The sequence below is a fragment of the Aquarana catesbeiana genome, linkage group LG02 (assembly GCF_042186555.1).
Source record: "Aquarana catesbeiana isolate 2022-GZ linkage group LG02, ASM4218655v1, whole genome shotgun sequence".
NCBI classification, from domain to species: Eukaryota; Metazoa; Chordata; class Amphibia; order Anura; family Ranidae; genus Aquarana; species Aquarana catesbeiana.
In genome coordinates, this window is record NC_133325.1 from 794,720,898 (window position 1) to 794,740,531 (window position 19,634).

The 19,634-nt window shown below is 42.8% G+C and overlaps 1 protein-coding gene across 2 annotated transcripts in view; it reads right to left on the reverse strand.

The window, feature by feature from the left end:
• Window positions 1–908: 908 nt before the first annotated feature.
• The window catches only part of LOC141129441 (importin subunit alpha-5), a 117,706-nt gene continuing 98,980 nt past the window's right edge, over window positions 909–19,634 (reverse strand). For both annotated transcript variants that reach the window (XM_073617476.1, XM_073617477.1), the window contains one exon: window positions 909–19,559. In XM_073617476.1, coding sequence (XP_073473577.1) covers window positions 19,372–19,559 — 188 coding nt within the window. In that variant the 3' untranslated portion in view covers window positions 909–19,371. The remainder of the gene's footprint in view (window positions 19,560–19,634) is intronic.

Below are 19,634 nucleotides of genomic sequence, written 5' to 3' on the forward strand. Positions count from 1 at the left end.
GCCATGGCAAGTGTTATGTACATGAGATTTTTTTTGTTTCCTTTTTTTAATAAATTTGCAAAAGTTTCAAACAAACTTCTTTAAAGCAGAGGTTCGCTGAAAAAAAATATTAAAAGCCAGCAGCTACAAATACTGTAGCTGCTGACTTTTAATATAGGGACACTTACCTGTCCAGGGAGCCCGCAATGTCGGCAGCCAAAGCCGATCAGTCCTTCGGCTCTCGGTTGCTGCCGCCACCATCCTTGGTAGGGGAATAAGGAAGTGAAGCGAATCCCGCTGCGCGTCCTCTCTGGTCCCTGCTGTGTTCTGTGTCTCACAGAATACAGCAGTGGAGGAGGACAGAGTAGGCGCCAGAAGTGGCGTAGGTCACTGCAAGCGCCGTGGTGATCTATGCCAGGAAGTGGGAGCAAATATCTGTATTAGACAGGTATCTGCTCCCTCCTCCCCCCTGAAAAAAGTGCCAAATGTGACACCGGAGGGGGGGAGGAATCCATAAAGTGGAAGTTCCATTTTTGGGTGGAACTCCACTTTAACGTTGTCATTATGGAGTATTGTTTGCAGAATTTTGAGGAAAATAATGGAGTTTAATCCATTTTGGAATAAGGCTGTAACATAACAAAATGTGGAAAAAGTGAAGCAATGCCCACCCCTTGCTTTTCCCCAATGCCAGCGGAAGCTGACAATTTCAAGTTTCCGTCACCCAGCTTTGGAAGCAAGACTGAATATTTGGCAATTATATTTTAACAAAGTGATGGTTTATGACAATAATATACAGCACACTAATTGATCAAGGATCATTGGCATTCACACACACGTCAAAACACTACAATGGATTACTCAATTGTGACCCGACCCCATTTCAAGGTAATCCGGCATCGCAACGAACTCGTCAATAACCACAAGAGCCAAAAGATGGAAGTGTTTTTTTATTCACTCGAATAGGTGGTTGCAATCATTACTCTGTAGTAGAGGCAGAATATTCCCATTTTTTCTTTTGTTTGTTTGTTTATCGCTAATTGCTAGAAATGGTTTATGTGCTTTGAATCTCAGTAAAATGTTTTTTTCTTTTTTCTTTCAATAAAAAAAATTGTCATTTCTTCCTCCAAAGTTACCCGTTTAAAACCTGTCTAATTGGAAAGAAAACGTTTTAATGCAAATGAAATCAGAAACAAAAAATTAAATAAAACATTTTATGTAAGATAACCCCTTTTACTGCTAAAACCAATGACAGAAAATTGGTGGCAGCGTTGGGATTAAAAAAAAAAAAAAAAACAATAAAAAGGAAAAGACACCTGGGGGTGCCTCAGTAGTAAGAGATTAAATGTTTGGCCATTATCTACAATATACATAAACAATTATTATATATGCCTCCCACCCACCCAGTCTCCACTATAAATCAGAGGTGCAATTTATGATTAATACAGTCTCATAATACATTTTGTCCAGCCGCACTCAAATGATGTATTTTGTTAATTTTCTATGTGAAAAGATTACATTTCTGTAGTTGGCATGTTTCTAGAAGAAATCTGGATCTCCCCACTGCTGACCTCTCCACCCAACATCTCCACCTGCCTGACTGTCACGCAGCCTTGGCCCCAGACTTGCCTTGGGATCAGTGGACCCGAGGGCCACATTTGAATCCACAAGTCAAATGGAGGGTGGTATCTAAATCAACTTTCCTGGTGCCAACATGGCAGCATACTAACACATGTACGCTGCCATGGATTGGCACCAGGATAGGAAAATTACGGTATTTGATCCGATTTTCAGTTTTTAAAGCCAAAGTTTAGGTTTGGCATTTGTTACATAGTTACATTAGACCAATGGAGTTGTGTTCAAAACAATAGCAGTCCAACATCACTAACCAGATCAATCACTGTTTTTGGTATAAAATATATTTCAACATGGCAAATAATTTACTAGTAGGAGTAGTAGAGTCATAGAAAACCAACAGACCCAACCGTCATGACATGCATGTTGCTGATTCTGTGTAATTAAATCATTAATTGAAAGGGGCGTGTTCAAAATAATAGCAGTGTGAAGTTCAGTTAGTGAGGTCATTCAGTCTGTGAAAAAAAAAAAAAAAAAAAAAAAAACAGGCGTCACACAGGTGCCCCTTTTTTTAACCACTTATCGACCACCTCACGTACAATTACTGCAGCAGGGCGGCCGCTTTGTGCCAGATCACGTACCGAGTAGGTGATCTGACACTTCCGGGTCTGGGGTGAGCGCACGCGCCCCCTCGCTTCCACTGTGAATGGACACAGAGGGAGCCAATCAGAGGGACCGGCGGACTCAATGTCTGCCGGGACCCACCAATCGTTCGGGACACAAGCAGAATGGCAGTCTACCTATGTAAACAAGGAAGACTGTCGTTCTGTCAGTGGAGAAGGCTTTGATCCTGTGTTCCTGCTAAGCAGGAACACAGATCTTTGCCTTTCCCTAGTCAAAGCACCTCCCTCCACAGTGAGTAAGCACAACCTCGGCATACATTAAATCCTTTGAGCGCCCCTGATGTGAACCCCTTTCCTGCCAGTGTCAGTACAGTACATATTTTTAAGCACTGATCACTGTATTAGAGTCACTGGTCCCCAAAAAGTGTAAATTTAGTGTCCGATTTATCTACTGCACTAGCGCAGTCTCGCTATAAGTCACTGATTGCCACCATTACTAGTAAAAAAAATAAATAAATAAAAATACCCCATAGGTTGTAGACACTATAAAATTTTTGCACAAACCAATCAATATACGCTTTTTGGGATTTTTTTTTTTTTTTTTTTAACAAAAATATGTAGCAGAATACATATTGGTCTAAATTGATGAAGAAATTAGATTTTTTACATTTTTTATTGGTTATGCTTAATAGCAGAATGTAGAAAATATTGTTGTTTTTTTTCTTCAAAATTGATGGCCTTTTTTTGTTTATGGCGCAAAAAATAAAACTTTCACACAAACCAATATACACTTCTTGGGATTTCTTTTTGTAACCCAATACATTTTGGCCTAAATTTCTAAAAAAAAAAAAATGATGTTTTTAATTGGATATGTTTTATAACAGTAGAAACTATGGTTTCATTTTTTAAAATTTTTGGTCTTTTTTTGTTTAAATAATAAAAAACCCAGGAGGTGATCAAAAAAGAGAAAAAAAGGACATCAGTTTTATTTGGGTACAGCGTCACACGACTGCACAATTGTCAGTTAAATTAACACAGTGACGTATCGCAAAAAAAATGGCCTGGTCAGGAAGTGGGTAAAACTTTCCGGAGCTGAAGTGGTTAAGGAGAAAGGCAGCAAATGTTGTGCATGCCGGGTGTAGTGCATTTCTCCGAAAATCTGAGTAAAATGGGTCCTTCCAGGCATTGTTCAGAAGAACAGCGTACTTTGATTACAAAGTTGATTGGAGAGGAGAGAACATATAAAGAAGTGCAGAAACTGATAGGCTGCTCAGCTAAAATGATCTCAGATGCTTTAAAATGGCAACCAAAACCAGAAAAACGTAAAAGAAAACAGAAAACTACCATTCGAATGGATGGAAGAATAGCCAAAATGGCAATTGATCAGCTCCAGGGTGATGAAAGAAGGTGTAAAGTTACCTGTGAGTACTGTAACCATTAGAAGACGCCTATGTGAAGCCAAGCTATCGGCAAGAAGCCTCCCGCAAAGCCCCATTGTTAAAAAAAAAAATGTGCTGAAGAGGTTACAATTTGCCAAAGAACACATTGACTGACCTAAAGAGAAATGGCGCAATATATTGTGGTCGGATGAAAGCAAAATTGTTCTTTTAGATTCTAGGGGCCACAGACAGTTTGTCAGATGACCCCCAAACACTGAATTCAAGCCACAGTACTCTGTGAAGACAGGGAAGCATGGTTGCGCAAGCACCATGATATGGGCATGTTTCTAATACCATGGTGTTGGGCCTATTTATCGCACACACCAGGGATCATGGATCAGTTTGAATACCTCAAAATACTTGAAGGGGTCATGTTGTCTTATGCCAAGGAGGAAATGCCCTTGAAATGGGTGTTTCAACAAGACAACGACCCCAAACACACCATTAAGCAAGCAGCATCTTGGTTCCAGATCAAACAAGATTAACGTTCTGGGGTGGCCAGCCCAATCCCCGGATCTTAACCCAATAAAACAAAAATGCTGTTTCTGGAGTAAAACCAAGAAATGCTGAGGAATTGTGGAATATAGTACAATCGTCTTGGGCTGGAATTCCTGTTCACAGGTGCCAGAAGTTGGTCAACTCCATGCAACACAGATGTGAAGCAGTTCTCAGAAGCAGTGGTTATACGACTAAATCTTAGTTCAGTGGTTCACAGGAAAGCTAAGTCTTTGAGTATTTTTTAGCTCATAGAAGTAAATGTTTGAGTTTTTCGTAAAGAAAAATGCAGACGCTACTATTTTTTGGTAAAGCCTAATATTCTTTTTTCTTTTCACTTTCTGTAGTGAGTAATAACAAATTTGAAACATTTTTCTTCATGTTTTGATTTGGAATAGACTGTGCAGTCTTCCCAATGCATTTAGGTGTATGGAAATAAAAGGAATTATAATTTTTTTTATGTTTTACTCACATTTTTAAACACACTGCTATTATTTTGAACACAACTATATGTATGTTCCATACCTGTAGGATACCTCTACACCAGCCTTTCTCAACCTTTGCAACACAGAGGAACCCTTTAAATATCTTTCCAGTCTCAGGGAACCCCTGCTAAAAATTACTATATCTACAACTCACGATACATTCGTTTGATGGTCAATGGGAAGAATGATCCTTACACTTGTGGTCATTGGGAAGAATTACAGATGGATAAAAAGATCAATGGTGTCAGTGGGAACTTATCTGAGAGGGAGAAATTGATCATTGTTTAAGGAACCCTAATCTAGAAGCTGGAAATCACTGTGATAAGCACTGCTACTCCAGTGGTCTCCACTAGCTTCCAGGTATCATGAAGACTAGCTGCCCTGCTCAAGGTTGCTTGTTCAGAACTGGTGCAATTCAGTGATTACTCTGCATTTTCTCAAAGAATTCAAAGCATTCTCTTCTTGGACAAGGCAATGACATCTCAATCTCCAACTCATTAATTGAGAAAATGCAAATCGTTGCTTGAATGATGCCCATACCAATTGAGGAACCTCCTGTGTTCACAAAGCAGCAGGGGAGAAACTCGGCACCCATAAACTAGTGGAGATCCATGGAGTAGCGGTACCTACTACAGTCAATTCCAGCTTCTAGATCAGCCTTTCTCAACCTTTTCAATACAGAGGAACCCTTGAAATAACTTTCTGGTCTCATGGAAGCCCTGCTAATAATTACCATATCTACAACTCATGACACCTTAGCATGATGGTCAGTGGGAAGAATGCTCCATAAACTTGTGGTATTTGGGAAGAATTACCCCCTTGCAGATCGCTAAAAAGATCAGTGGTGTCAATGGGAACATATTGGAGAGGGAAAAATTTCTCAAGGAACCCATAGCAACCTCTGGAGGAACCCTTGGGTTCTATGGAATCCTGGTTGAGAAACCCTAGAGGGATCCTACAGGTATGACACACACACACACACACACACACATACTTCCTGTACACTGATCCAAGCTCAATCAATTCAACTATATCAAAATTGCCATACCTATACTTCAAACCTTAACAGTGGCATTTCAAAAAATATAAAAAGTAAATATATATTTTGAAGCTTCGTCCTTGGTAGGCCCTCTGCTCATCTGCAAACTGCTGCTATATCCTCCTCTCACACCAGCCTGTATGGAAGCAAAACACTGTGTTTTTGGGTGTGCAAGGGTTTATGGGAAAAAGCGTCCAGCTTCGAGCAGAGCACCTGATTATAGCAAGCAGGTGGAGGCAAGCATGACTGAGATTGGAGCCACCAGATTGGAGAGAGAATATAGATTTGATTCTCTATTCTCTTTAGCGCTGAGAACTTGCTGGGTATGGAGCCACCGGACAACTGCTAAAATTTTGCTATGTTTTGGGTAATCTTACTACTGGCAGCCGACAATATTATTTAATTAACATTTTTAAAACAACCCTATAGGCTGCAAAAGATGTTCTCACAAGCCACCAGTTGGACATCCCCTCCGTAGGTCTTCCCTCAATATTTTGAAGCCCTCATCCACATGAGTATTTAGATAAGGCGACTTTTCTCTCTGACTTGGGATGAACACGTAGATCGGGAAAGGGGTCTGCAAAACAGACAACTAGATTTTTTTTTTTTTAAGGAGGAGGTCAGCATCCTGCGATTTCTCTTGTGGTGGGATTACTTTATTGCACAATTATTTTTTTTTTAATGAAATGCTTAATAATTACTGTAAATCAGAAGGTAGCTGCCAAACATGCGGTAACATGCAAGAAACATGACCCAAGAATATTTCTGAGCTACAAGTGTTCAAAGAAGAGCAGGAGAAAATCCCCACAGCAAGAACAACTACTGTGAGATGAATACCTTTGAATGCTGGCAAGTCTGCCAAAAGGGGGCGTGACTAAGTACTAATAGTTTGCAAAATTATGTGCATGCCACAATGGTAAAAAATTAAAATAAAAAAATTAAAATTAGGAAAATAATTATACATAAAAATGCCATGCATGTTCGGATTAACTTTAAGTATATATTTGGGCATACAAAAAAAGTGCCGAAATTCTCTGCAATTCATGCACAAATCCCCATGTTTTGCCTCTTTAACAATGCTGTAAGTACAAAAAAATGCCAGATGCCAAGTAAGCTCCTAACTTCAGGTAGTGAGCTGACAATGCTGCCTCTACTACAAATTCCAAGCAGTGTTGTCAGCCCCGCCCATTTTGCATCTCCAGGACAACTGAATACCTCCCCCTATCCTAAAATCCTATCCTATCCCTTAAAGTGGATCTTCACCCATACCAATGACTTAGCTCCTCTGCATCTCGCCTACCTTCCGGCTGCCCATATATCAGCATTTTTCTTGTTTACATGTTTTTTTTCCCCCTACTTTAGTTTTTCCCCACCCCTTCCAGTCTCTGTCATGACATCAGTGCCCCCCAACTCCTCCTGGCATATTCCAGGAGGCCCTACACATCACCCTATTCACTAACAGAGGGGTGCGGGGGCGGGCATAGCGACGCATCATCGGTGGTCTGCGGCAGAACCGGGAAGAGCCAGTGCAGTTGGGATTTCATTGGTGCAGAGCTTGAAACAGGAAGCTCACTGGATTTCAGGCAGATCAACAGGTATTTACAACTTTTGTAAAGAAAAAAGTAAGGGCAATGTGAATGTATTGCAAATATTGAATGATTTTTTTTACATTTTTCACATTTTGCCACTACACACACTTAACCCCTTCCCACTGGCCTTTTATGAAATCTAGACGCCGGAAACGTTTTTTTTCAAACATTTCCCAATTGCGTGATCATGTGACCATGAACCCATCCTACCAGCTCCCAATCGTCACTGAGCTGGGGGGAGCTATCGGTGACGTCACAGTGCTGGGAGCACGTAACTAAGCTCTATCCCAGCATAAAACAGCGACATATACGTGGTAGCACTGAATAAAGCTCTGTAGTACCGCCACATAAATGCGTATGGCTGGCAGCAACAAGCTACAACTAACTAAAATCAACAAAACATTACTTTGACCAAGGGGTGCCAAAACTATTGCAAACGGCTGTCCGTTACCTCGCCGGCATCGAAATGTCATCACCTCCCGCGAGAATATAGAAATAAATGCAAAAATATAAATCACAAACTTTTCAAATACTCTTCAAACATTTGTATTAATAACAAAAAATGTAAAAGCCATATGTGAATATTAACTTTATCCTAACAAGAAAACAAAAAAAGCAAAAAAAGTCTCCCACTTGAAGATTCTAGAGATGCAACACAATATGCGAATAATGACGTCTAAACCAGCGGTGTGCACACAGGAGTGACTGGCAATGTGAAAAGTAGTGTGAAGAACAGACATAGTGCAAAGTGTATTGCCCGGTTACAGTGTCTTTTTTTTCCCCCTAACAATTCGTTCTCATCCCCTGCTTTTAGCAGACAGCAAGCGTTTTATGACAAAATGTTAGGCGTAGGATTGTCTGCGGTGTGACCAACTGAATGTGATCTCATACTGTGGGTAACATTACTGCAAATTGTCATCCTCTGTGTAACCCCCAAGGGACTTGTCACTTCAAGTGGAAGTAAACTCTACCATCCACCACAATATAAACTATTCCAGAAGTTCTCCAGATGTTTTAGAAATCATAAGTACAATATCGTTGACCACAGTAACTTCATCCCCCGCTCAAGCCGGCGCCATCTTTGATGTGTCCCAGCACCTCTACTTCCTTCACCATTAGCAAACCCCACAGAAGAACATGGGGTTTGCAGGAAGGAGAAGAATCGGGAGTGCCTATGCCAGAGCTAGAGGTGACTCCATCCCGGCAAGGCGCTCTGTCGATTCCGGCACGGCAAGGATGCGGACAATGAAGGCTGGGGCATGCACAGTAATACATCGCTGGCTTAAAGCGGAAGTAAACCCATCCATAAAACAGTTTCATTTCCCGCACGTGCCGGAAACGTAACACTACCATTGGTTGTGCTCTCAACCAAACTGTTAAACCATCCAATGGCTAATGTCTAAACTGATCACATGTGCAGCATCATGGCAGTTGTAGATTAAACAGAAGCAAAGATGGCAGCTTCCTTGGCTGAAAACGATAGTAGGGGTTTACTTTCACTTTAAACAAGGCGATAACTTAGAAATGGCAATGCTTTGGTGGAATTTTCTGCAATGGATGGCATGTTATGTATGCTGTACTTTGATATAAAGGGTCAATAGAGACTTTACTTCCACTTCCAAATAGTACAAATCTGGGACTCCCCCTTTTTTTTTTTTTTTTTTTTTTTTTTTATTATTAGCAAACATGGACAGGTATAGGCGAGTCATTGTTTTCCAGCAGTGATGGAACTACAAGTTTAATACAAGAGTCTGTAGCTCCATCCCTGCCAGAAAAGTTTGACCACAGATACAGAAGACTCCCGCAAGAGTCCTCCACCCATTGGCATATTTTCTATGCTTGAAGCCAAGTTGTGTCTTAAATTTGGGGCACCTAATGCCCTGGAAGCCATAATCTCTACTTTGGAAAACTTTTTCTTACCTTTTTTTTGTGACTGCTTTTTGATAGTGGTAGAGCATTGTGAAACAAGCCAGAGGAATGAATTTACAAACAATATAAACACTAAACCCCCCTTATTTTTAGTATGTCTGGCATCACAACACCCTGTATACTGTTTTCAAAAGGAAAATATGTTGCCTAGAGATCCCACCAGTAATAGCACTTCCGGGTTACAAGCTGACAACACTAAACCACAGATTTGCATTTAGCAGCAGCATCTTCAGCCTGCCGTGAACCCTCCTACCATTGGGCTGCCTATCCAATAGGCCTGATGGGCAGCCTGACATCCTTGCAATGCAGGTGGTCAACCTGAAACAGGAAATGCCGCCGCCACTCCAAAAAAGATGAAGCTGCTTCCATGACCTCCGTTATCCTGAACTCCAGCTTGCAGGTGCTCACTCCTCCGGGTTCTATTTTTCTCCATACACCATTTAGCAAAGTCCTGGAGCCTCATACCTATTCCAAAAATCAACCTAAAGTGGAATTCCAGGCATTCAGCCACTTTGTAAAATGTGAAGGCACACAATGAGTTAAGTCCAAAGAGGTGCATGACATCTCCTGCACTTATCTCTATTATGTATATTAGACAGGTTTATGGCTCTATTGGAGATACACTGGAGACACTCTGGGCTGTAAGAGGCCCAGAGTGTCTTTTCTCTGGCAAAAGAGAGAAAAGAGAGGCACATAGAGTAGCTATGCCTGCCCCTCCCCTCTGCTGCCCATTCAGAAAAGCCTTTGCATTTTGTGAATGAGTTCACATAATACAAAGGCTTCTGCGATTGGGCGGGAGCAGGGGACGGATGGGCATAGCAGCTGCAGCAACTCTACGGTTGAAGATGCTTAAACCTGAAGGATCAGAGTCAAGCTCCTGGAACTATAGTGATAGCTGTCTCCGGGGAGTACTAGAATCCCGCAGATATAAAATAATGGAGAGAAGTTCAGGAGACGTCATGCACCTCCGTGGACAGAACTCATAGCATGCCTTCACTTTTTACAAAGGAGCTGAATTCCAGGAATGTGGCTTTAACGGTTGTGCAGACACTCCATTCAGGATCCTGGGTGAAGTGTCTGTGCATGTGCTGAACAAAAGTTGATTTTACCCTATGGAAGCAGTGTGAGACCTCAGGACTTTGTTAAAAGGAAATATTGCTACTGGGAAAATCTCCATATTAAATTTTTTTTTAAAGATTCATTAAAAAATGATTCACTTAGGAAAACTGTACATATGGAAGCATGATACCAAAGATACTAAAAGAAATTTTGGGTTTACACTTACTTTAAGATGTGTACTTCACTGATCTGCAGTTTACCAAACCCATTCTCTATTGATTTCAGTGGTGACATTGTGATATGTGCAAAACAACAACAGGGAGAGACTATTAGACCTGAAGAAAGCCTGTATGCTGAAAAGCATTTTGTTGACCGATCAATATATCATAGTTGAGGTCACATCACTTGTGTCAGACAAAAACACCAATTTGTTTTTTTTTAACAGTCTTTAATCCTTTTGTGACAAAGGTCATTAAAGCAGAACTAAACTCTCCAAAGCTCAAACTCTCCCTGGAGAATGAGGTTGCTCACCAGGCTATGCCACCCCATTTTCACCAAAGCGGTGCCTTGGCTAAATTCCAGCATTCCACTTCCTTGTTGTTAGGATCCGCCTACCGGTGACATCATAATTAAATCCTACTGAATGAATCCAAACCTCATTGCAGAAGACTAGTTGCCATGATGTTGGTGACCCAAGAAACGATGTCACAACCCTTCTCCGTGAAAGAGATAGAGAGCTAGGGGCGGGGGAAAGACTGATTATCACCCAGGCCCAGCATAGAGCAAATCCCAGAACGTGAAGGTTGCTGCCAAATTAGCAATGACTAGGCATGTCCCACTTGCCAAAGGGATAGAAACATTGGCAAAAATAATGCAATGGTATATGTTCTCCTGAATTGCTCACCACCTACGGATCTCATGTAAGGTAAGCTTTTACACTGGGCAGGCGAACTGGGGAATTTGGTTCTGCATTAAAGCCAGATGCCTGGACCAAACATAGCTGTGTCAGTCAACACAATAATGATGACTCATTTTCCTACCAGAATACATTTTACGTTTAATTTTTTAAAGGATATCTATCCTTTTATTTTGAATACTGTTTTAATATGCTGACAAATTTTCTCTTTTTTTTTTTTTGCACTATTGAATGACGTAAACACATTTTTTTTTACACACTAAAGCTCAGCTACAGCTTCGGTTTGTCAACTGCTATCACTGTGCCTCTCTCTACACGGTGAATACAGGAAGAGAGAGCGGGTTGGTTTGTTTGTAAACAAACCCTGTACTCTTCATCGTTGGGTAACATGGGGATCGCATGATAGGGAAACATGCCGATTAGTTCCTGATCATTTCATCATGCTATCACTGTGCTATTCTCTCTGTGCACAGTGACTGCAGAGAGAGAGGAGAGAGAGCGAGTAGGTTTGCTTGTAAACACACCTCATGTGATCATCATAAATGGCTACCATGTTGATTGCAGGATGTAGAACCATGCTGATTAGTGGTACAGTCCCAGAAATAAGAGCACAATATCAACTGGGACTACACCTTTGTTAGCATTAGTATATTGTATGTGTATTTTCATAGATACGGTACCTTTAATCAGGCTTTTCCCTGGTCCTGTCAAACTATAGCTTGGGTGGAGTTATTTGGTGCACCAGGAATATAAAAGCACCTAACTATATCATACAGTCCCCACTGAAACCAACAAATTGGTCAAATGGTAATTGGACAGGAAGAGGTATTGCATTACACACCTTACCACAATGAAAGAAGCCACAGGAGCTGGCCAAAGAATTCTACAACTGGATCCAAACACTAAGCCCGGTTCACACAGGGGCGGCACGACTTGCAGGTCGCCTCACCGAGGCGACCTGTACACGACTTCCATGGCGACTTGCGAAACGACTTCTGTATAGAAGTCTATGCAAGTCACCTCAAGTCGCCCCCAAAGTAGTACAGGAACCTTTTTCTAAGTCGGAGCGACTTGCGTCGCTCCTATTAGAACGGTTCCGTAGTACAGAACGGGAGGCGACTTGTCAGGCGGCTAGGTCACCTGACAAGTCGCCCCTGTGTGAACCGGCAGTTACCAATTGTACTTCTAAGCTAAGACTACAGGGTTGATTTACTAAAACTGGAGAGTGCAAAATCTAGTGTAGCTGTGCATTGTGGTCAATCTGCTTCTAATTTTAGCTTGTTCAATTAAAGGAGAGAAACGGCCAAAGCTCATTTGTATGTCTCCTGTGGATCACAGGAGTGCAGTGCGTTCTGCACTCCCGGGACCTGTTTTCAGCAGACAGCGGGCGGGTGATGTCGGCTGACATCACAGAGCTGGTCCAGGCTTGGGAAGGATTGCAACCATATGGTTGGGATCTACCCACGTTCGTGGACCGGCACCTGGCTCAGCCTCTCGGCGAGCCGTTGAGAGCATGGGCTGTCTGTTCCCCCCCCCCACAGCCCAGTGTTCCAGTCCAGTGAGCACTGGAGGGGCAGAGCAGAGAGCTGGTGACTGACAGTCACCAGCTCTCTGCTCACAGAGCTGTAAAACTGAGCGATCAGTTGTGTTTGATCGTTAGTTCTCAGCGTTCGAGCTGGTGGGGGACTGATGCTGCATCCACCTAGGTAAGAATGATTCACAAAAAAAAGCGAAACCCATACTTGTCTTTTAAAGAATCCATTTGGGATCTTCCCAACTCATCTGAAGGATCGCGACCGTATAGTCGAGATCCGCCCACATGGGGACTGGAACCCGGATCAGCCACTCAGCGAGGCGGTAGCTCCCGCCCCCTCCACAGCCCAGCACTCCAGTGAGCACTGGAAGGACCAGAGAGCACTGGAGGAAGCAAAGAGCCAGTGACTAACAGTCACCGGCTCTCTGCTCACGGAGCTGTGAGAACCGAGCAATCAGTAGTGTTTTATCGTTTGGTTTTCAGTGCGAGAGCCGACAGGGGACCGAAGCTGCAACCAGCTAGGCAAGTATGAAAAAAACGAATCCCATACTTTACTTTTAAGCTTTGACTAAAACAAAACCTGGAAGACGATTGGCTTTCTATGCAGAGCTGCACCAGATTTTGCACTCTCTAGTTTTAGTAAATCAACTCCTATAGGACTGCAGAACTGAAAAAGAATTCTACAATGCCAGTGGGACAACGTAAGCAACTTAAAAGCAGCAGACACAAAAATGCCTATACATGCACTGATTCTCAGTCAAGAAAGGCCAATCTGTGAATTTATAGACAGTCTCCAACTTTCTGGTCTGTTAAACCTCGGATTTCATTCAAGCAAGTCAAAAAAATACCCATTATTTGAAAACCACCGATATATCCAGAGACTTTAACAGGAGTGCAGAATGACAAAAAAAGTGTGTAGATTTGGCTACAAACATGTGAATTATTGGGTTTATGGCCAGTCTTATTTAAAAAAAAAAAAAATCTCTAAACCAATTTTAAACAATGACAGATTTTTTCGCATGCACGTTCCCAGGTAAGAGAGGAAGAAACCCTGTGACACCAGTGTCAGCAGCTAAAGGGTTAAGGTCACTCTGATATACAGCGATGACACAACTGAGGCAGATAAGAAAAAAATTATATATATATAGAATGTACCACAGATATTGAGCAGTGTAACTCTGGAAGGATAAATGTCCAAATAAGCATCTGTCCCAAACTCAAAAAAAAAAAAAAGAAGGAAAAAAAAATAAACTCAGTTCCCCTAAGAAAAGGACGTGGGTCCAGTCCAATAGAGCTGAAAAGTGCAGTCAAGGTTAAGAATTGCTGTGTGTATTTGTCCTTCGTTCTCCCCGTAGTGCAGTGTTTTCCGGGGGAGCAGGAGACCCATCTCCTCCTGCCTACCCCTCGCTTTTTGACGCGCTTGGCCTTTGAAGTTTGGCTCTTGATCAAAAAAAGTCTGTTTCTCAAGTTTTAGCAGGTAAATATGACGAATACAAGGAAGGATGACGTGTGTGTGTGTGATCTGTGTTTGGTAGGAACACAGGTGAGGTCTGTGGCACACGTAAAAAAAAAAAATAGCGGACATTTCCTTGGCAGGGCTTTGGGTGGGTGGGGGGGCGGAATACGGGTGATGATGGTGAAAACAAGAGGGCAATGTGTCTTGGAGATAGCATTGCTCCTTATTGCTCGTAATTTATCCGTTGTGTTGTCTGCGCGGTACGTCCCACAGCCCGGCTCGTGATGAGGGGGCCGGTGAGTCGAGGGGCACCAATAGTAATGAGGGGGACTACCGTAATACTGCTTAACTGAGAATCATTTTAGGTCAAATGTATCCTGCTGGGGGGGGGGGGGGATTGGCCCAAACAGAAAAGATTTACACTATATTCACACTTGTGTGACTTATCATGCGACTTTGGATCCCATGTTTTGCAATGATACCCAATCATATATGTGCAACTTAAAGCCACAGCGATTTCAAAGTAGTTCATGCACTATTTTGGTCCAACTTTCATGCAAGCTGAGGGCCATAGACTTCAATAATAACCCTCAAAAGTTGCATTAAAGTTGTACCTCAAACCTTTTACATGCAACAGTGTTGGAACAGTGGGCATGACTTTGCAGAGGGACAAGTCACATCCAAGTCGCACCCATCCAAAGTTGCATCAAGGATGCACTCCAAAGTCGCACAACTTTGGAGTCCTACAAGTGTGAATAGAGCCGTAACCAATTACTTCAATTACTTTGATGCATGGGGGGGGGGGGGGGGGTGATTCACACAATTAAATGATCTGCCAATGGTCTATTGGGTGCCACGCAAAATGAATGGAACCAAGAGACACGTCCATTTAGATCTGCCTGCCTAGAGACCCAACATGGGTTCAGTTTCAGGCTGGAGGAAAAATCTAAAGGGATATGGAGATCTCAAAAGTGACATCCATTCCTTTCTGCTCTGATTTAGTAAGACTCGTGGCCCAAAAAAAAAAATGATGTCACCGCGACCTGTAGAAACCTTAATGGAACGCCGCTTTAAGTGGCAAGAGGAGTTGATCAGGTGATCCACCGGAAGGGGTGCTGGCGTCTAAATGCTCATCCTAGAAGCCTAGCTAAAAAAACCATGTAGAGGAGCCACACACAGACAGCTCAATGTATAACAAATAGTGAAAAGCGGTCTTTGCTCCTGCTGAGCCCACTATACTGACGCATTTCGTCCCAACCCGGGGACAAAACACATCAGAGGGTGTGGTCTGAGGAGGAGCTGAGGCTGAAGGTGATCTTCACTATTTTGGTATACGTTGAGTTTTGTCCTATACGTTGAGTTTTTCATCCCACCCCAGGGATAAAACACATCAGAGGGTTTGGCCTGAGGAGGAGCTGAGGCTGAAGTCGATCTTAACTATTCACATTTCACAGCAGCAGGGGCACTGTTGTCGGCATGCTACAGGAAGTCAGACGCTCTCTTGATTTCTAGCATATCAACATGGATTTTTCTACACTCACAGCAGTTTTAAAGGGGATAAAATGTGAATTGTATTGTAGAGATGAACTGAATCTTTCTTTATAACCATCAGTGAAGGCTAGAAGCACCCAAGCCAGCATTCTCTGTGGATTGCCCTGTTAGGTTTAAGGTGTATGCATGGTTTCTTCCCTGCTGGACTACAAAACACCTCCTACATACATACTTGAAAAAAGTGCATGCATTCAGAGATTAACTAAATGTTTTGTTCCTCCCATACACTTCACTAAACCTGGAAACGCCCTGCCCTGCTTTAACTTAAGAGACTGCCATTTGTGGCCTTCCTAGGAAAAAGCGAGTTGCCTGGCTGTCATTTCAACCCTCAAATTTCAAATTTCAATAATGATCTTAAAGAATTCTGCTGATCAAGAAATTTAGATAGACGTTTCAAGATTTGTGATTTAAAAGCAGTAAAACTGCCCATAGATGGATTGAAATTTGGCTGGTTCCGCAAGGACCAGCCGAAATTGGATCCTTGTATGGGCACTGAGGTTCTTCAGATGTTGATCTACCAATAGACTTTTGTACAACCGCCCTACTGGAAAATTTCTTCTCGATCAGTGCTGCTGGCTATGGCCAGACAGCTAGGCATAAAGTATTTGGAAAATGAGATGTGATCAATGGAAGACTATTTCTCACAGGAAATGATTGATTTGTATCTGGATACAACTGTTAATACTGTAATTGGGCAGGGCACGACATCCTGCTGAAGTCGTTTATTTGGGTGTTGGAGGGAATTTGCCTTGGGTGCTAAATCATCTTGTCCCGTCACTGCAGTTCAACTCTATTCTGGATCTTCAGGGGATGGGACCAGCCTTTGCTATTCTCCCTATTGGATACATTGCACTAGCATGGCCTCAGCCTTGGCTCCTCCCAGGCCACACCCTCTGATGCATTTTACCCCACCCACGGCGCTTAGTCATATGACTATATTAGTCTATGATTAAGCCCTGTGGACGGGGCGAAATGCCTGAATATGTGACCTGGGAGGAGCCGACATGGAGGCCATTATAGTTACATACTGAATACATGGATTGAGGAGTGTGCGTCGTCTCTTCTGGATACTCAGGGGATGAGCCCAGCCTATGATAATCTCCTTATTGGATACATTTTTATTCAGAGTACTGCACCAGAGCAGCCTTTAGCCACGGCTCTTCCCAGGCCACGCCTTCTGAAGCATTTTACCCCACCCACAGGGCTTAGTCATATGACTATATTAGTCTATGATTAAGCCCTGTCGACAGGGCGAAATGCTTCGGGGGGTGTGACCTGGGAGGAGCTGAGGCAGAGGCCATTCTAGTTTCGTACTGAATACACGGGAAGCATTTTACCCCACCCACAGGGCTTAGTCATACGACTATATTAGTCTATGACTAGATCTTTTCTGGATCTTCAGGGGATGGGCCCAGTCTACGCTATTTTCCGTATTAGATACATTTTTATTCAGAGTGCTGCACTAAAACCGGCTCAGCCTCAGTTCCTCCCAGGTCACGCCCTCTGATGATGAAATGCGTCGGGTGCGTGACCTGGGAGGAGCCAAGGCGGAGGTCGTTCTAGTTCCGTACTGAATACACGGGCTGATCGGTGTGCCGTGTCTTTTCACTTCGGTATTATTCATTGGGCTAGGATGAGCTCCAGGGATGCTGGCACCCGCTTCTTCAGTGAATCATCGGAGTATTAGCAGCGGCATTTGGAGTGTCACTCAAAGCCATTTTTATGGCGTTCCAAAGAGGAGTGGACATCAAACTAATATACAAATCCCCAATTTTAAAATGAATAACACCGGATTTGTGAACAACGCCCCTAAAAAAGAACATTACATCATTTTTAAGATGTTGGCATTGAGTAGCAGCTTCACAAGAAAAAAAAATGCTTGAGATGAAATCCTGTGGAACGTACCTGACGGAAAACACAACGGAGAAAAAAAAAAAAGGCCAAACGATATGATTTGTGCTTTAATGTGCCGATCCAGACAGAGAGCGATCGTTTTATGGGATGGGAGGAAAATGCCGATGGATTTTTTACTTACTGTAAATCCAAAAAAAAAATTTTTTTTAAATAAAAGCACAAAGCTGAGCCCCTCCTTTCCAGACATAGTGTGCTCCCTGTCCGGTGCGGGAGGGGAGGGGAGGGGGGTGGGGCAGCGGATTTTAAAAAGGTCACCACCTTGCGACCTTTAGAATTAAAAAAAAATTAAAAATGGACTCGGGAACATATAATGTTTACATTAAAATAATGCAATAATTTACACAGCAAATCAAAATTGCTGCATTCATGAAAAATAAAAATATATATACTCTAAACTACACTGGGTTTTCTCTGTAAACCAGATATATGAAGGGAGGGGTCGGGGGAGGGTAAAAGAAGACTTTGCCTGCGAAGCCCAAAATTCAGGAGTCGAAGGCCTGAAAACAAAAATCGGCATGCAGAAGTACGATCAGTCTAATCACATTTCTTGGATGTCAGTTTGTAGGGACGGGGAGGTTTTCTCTTTTTTTTTTTTTTTTTTCTTTTTCAGTTTTGTAATTTAAAGAGTCGCTAGAAAAGTCTTCACAAAAGAATTCGAAGTCTGTCGTGTGTCTCTGGGGAGGACAGCGGCAGTCCACAGTCTTCGTGGTGTTTGGGGGGGGGGAGGGGTTTGAGAGACACAAAATAACGTGAGCAAGTAACAAAAAAAAAACGAAAAACTCAAGGCAGCCTGTAGAGATCATTGAAACAGCTGAACCACCCCTTCCACGGATTGAGGTGCTCAGAGATACGGTTTTATGGAAACGTTTTCTTCGATCCTGCTAAAGGCGAATTTTTTTTTTGCACTGTAATCATTTTTTTTTTTTTATTATTTCTTCAGATCGTTGCTGATGTTTGTTTATTTTTTTCGCTCAGGCTTGCACATCTCAAAAAAAAGGAAAGTGTCTAAGGCTCTCCCTTCCGAATTTTTTCGCGACATGAAGCCGGGCAGCAGTTGCCATGACGGTGATTCTTTCTTTTTTTTCGCACCAGCGCGTCTTGAATGTCTTTGTACGTTTGTCCTGACGGTTAAAAAAAAGTCTCCTCGGGTCCTGGATGTTGCCGGTCGATGCAGTCAGGTTGTTCGGTTGGTCTGGTCTTTTATATATCTTCGTCACTGGAGTCGATTTTTTTTTTTTTTTTTATTATTTTACGTCCTTTGTAGCGTACGTATTTCGAGCGTCACTGGAGTCGATTTTTTTATTTCTACGTCCTTTGTAGCGTACGTATTCGAGTCGGAGGTTGAAATGGAGATATGTTTAAAGCACATCGGATGGGTTGACACCATGAGAGCGGCGTTTGCAGAGGCTCAGGGGGGAGGGGGGTGGAGCCTTCTTCTTTTGTCAGCCCCCAGGAGACGCGCTCCCGGTTCCACGGACAGCGCCTGTATGTTGAAAAAAGGGGAAAAGAGAGGGAAATTGGGAGGGAGGGAGGAAGAAGAAGGGGGGGGATGGGAGAGAAACAAAAGATGGAAGTCTAAAGGTGGGAGACTATAAGCTGCTTCTATGGAGCAGAAAAGTAAAAGGTAGCAATGAGGGAGGTGGAAATAAAAGAGGGGAAGTATAGGTGAAGGGGGGAGAGAGAGGAGGGAACAGAAAAGGTGTACTGCGCACGCGGCAAACAATGGAGCGAGGATCTGAAAGGAGAACGTGGAGATTACTCTGTGACATGCTGAGCCCCCTCTGCTTGTACTTAGAGTTGGAATCCCTCCATGGGTGCCTCTCGCTGCTGGAATATGTACTGCTGCTGGCTGAGGTCTACTTGGGGGGCGATACTGGTGTCCTCGTCCTCAGTGCCAAAGTAATGCTCAATCAGGTCGAACGCCTTCTGGTAGATCTCCTGGTTTTCGTGACTCTGCAAGAACTCGATCTTGTCTAGACCTGGAGATGGGGGGGAAAGCACACGGGGGGGGGTCATCATCGTTCTGTGAAGATAATCGGCCAACTCCAAGTATA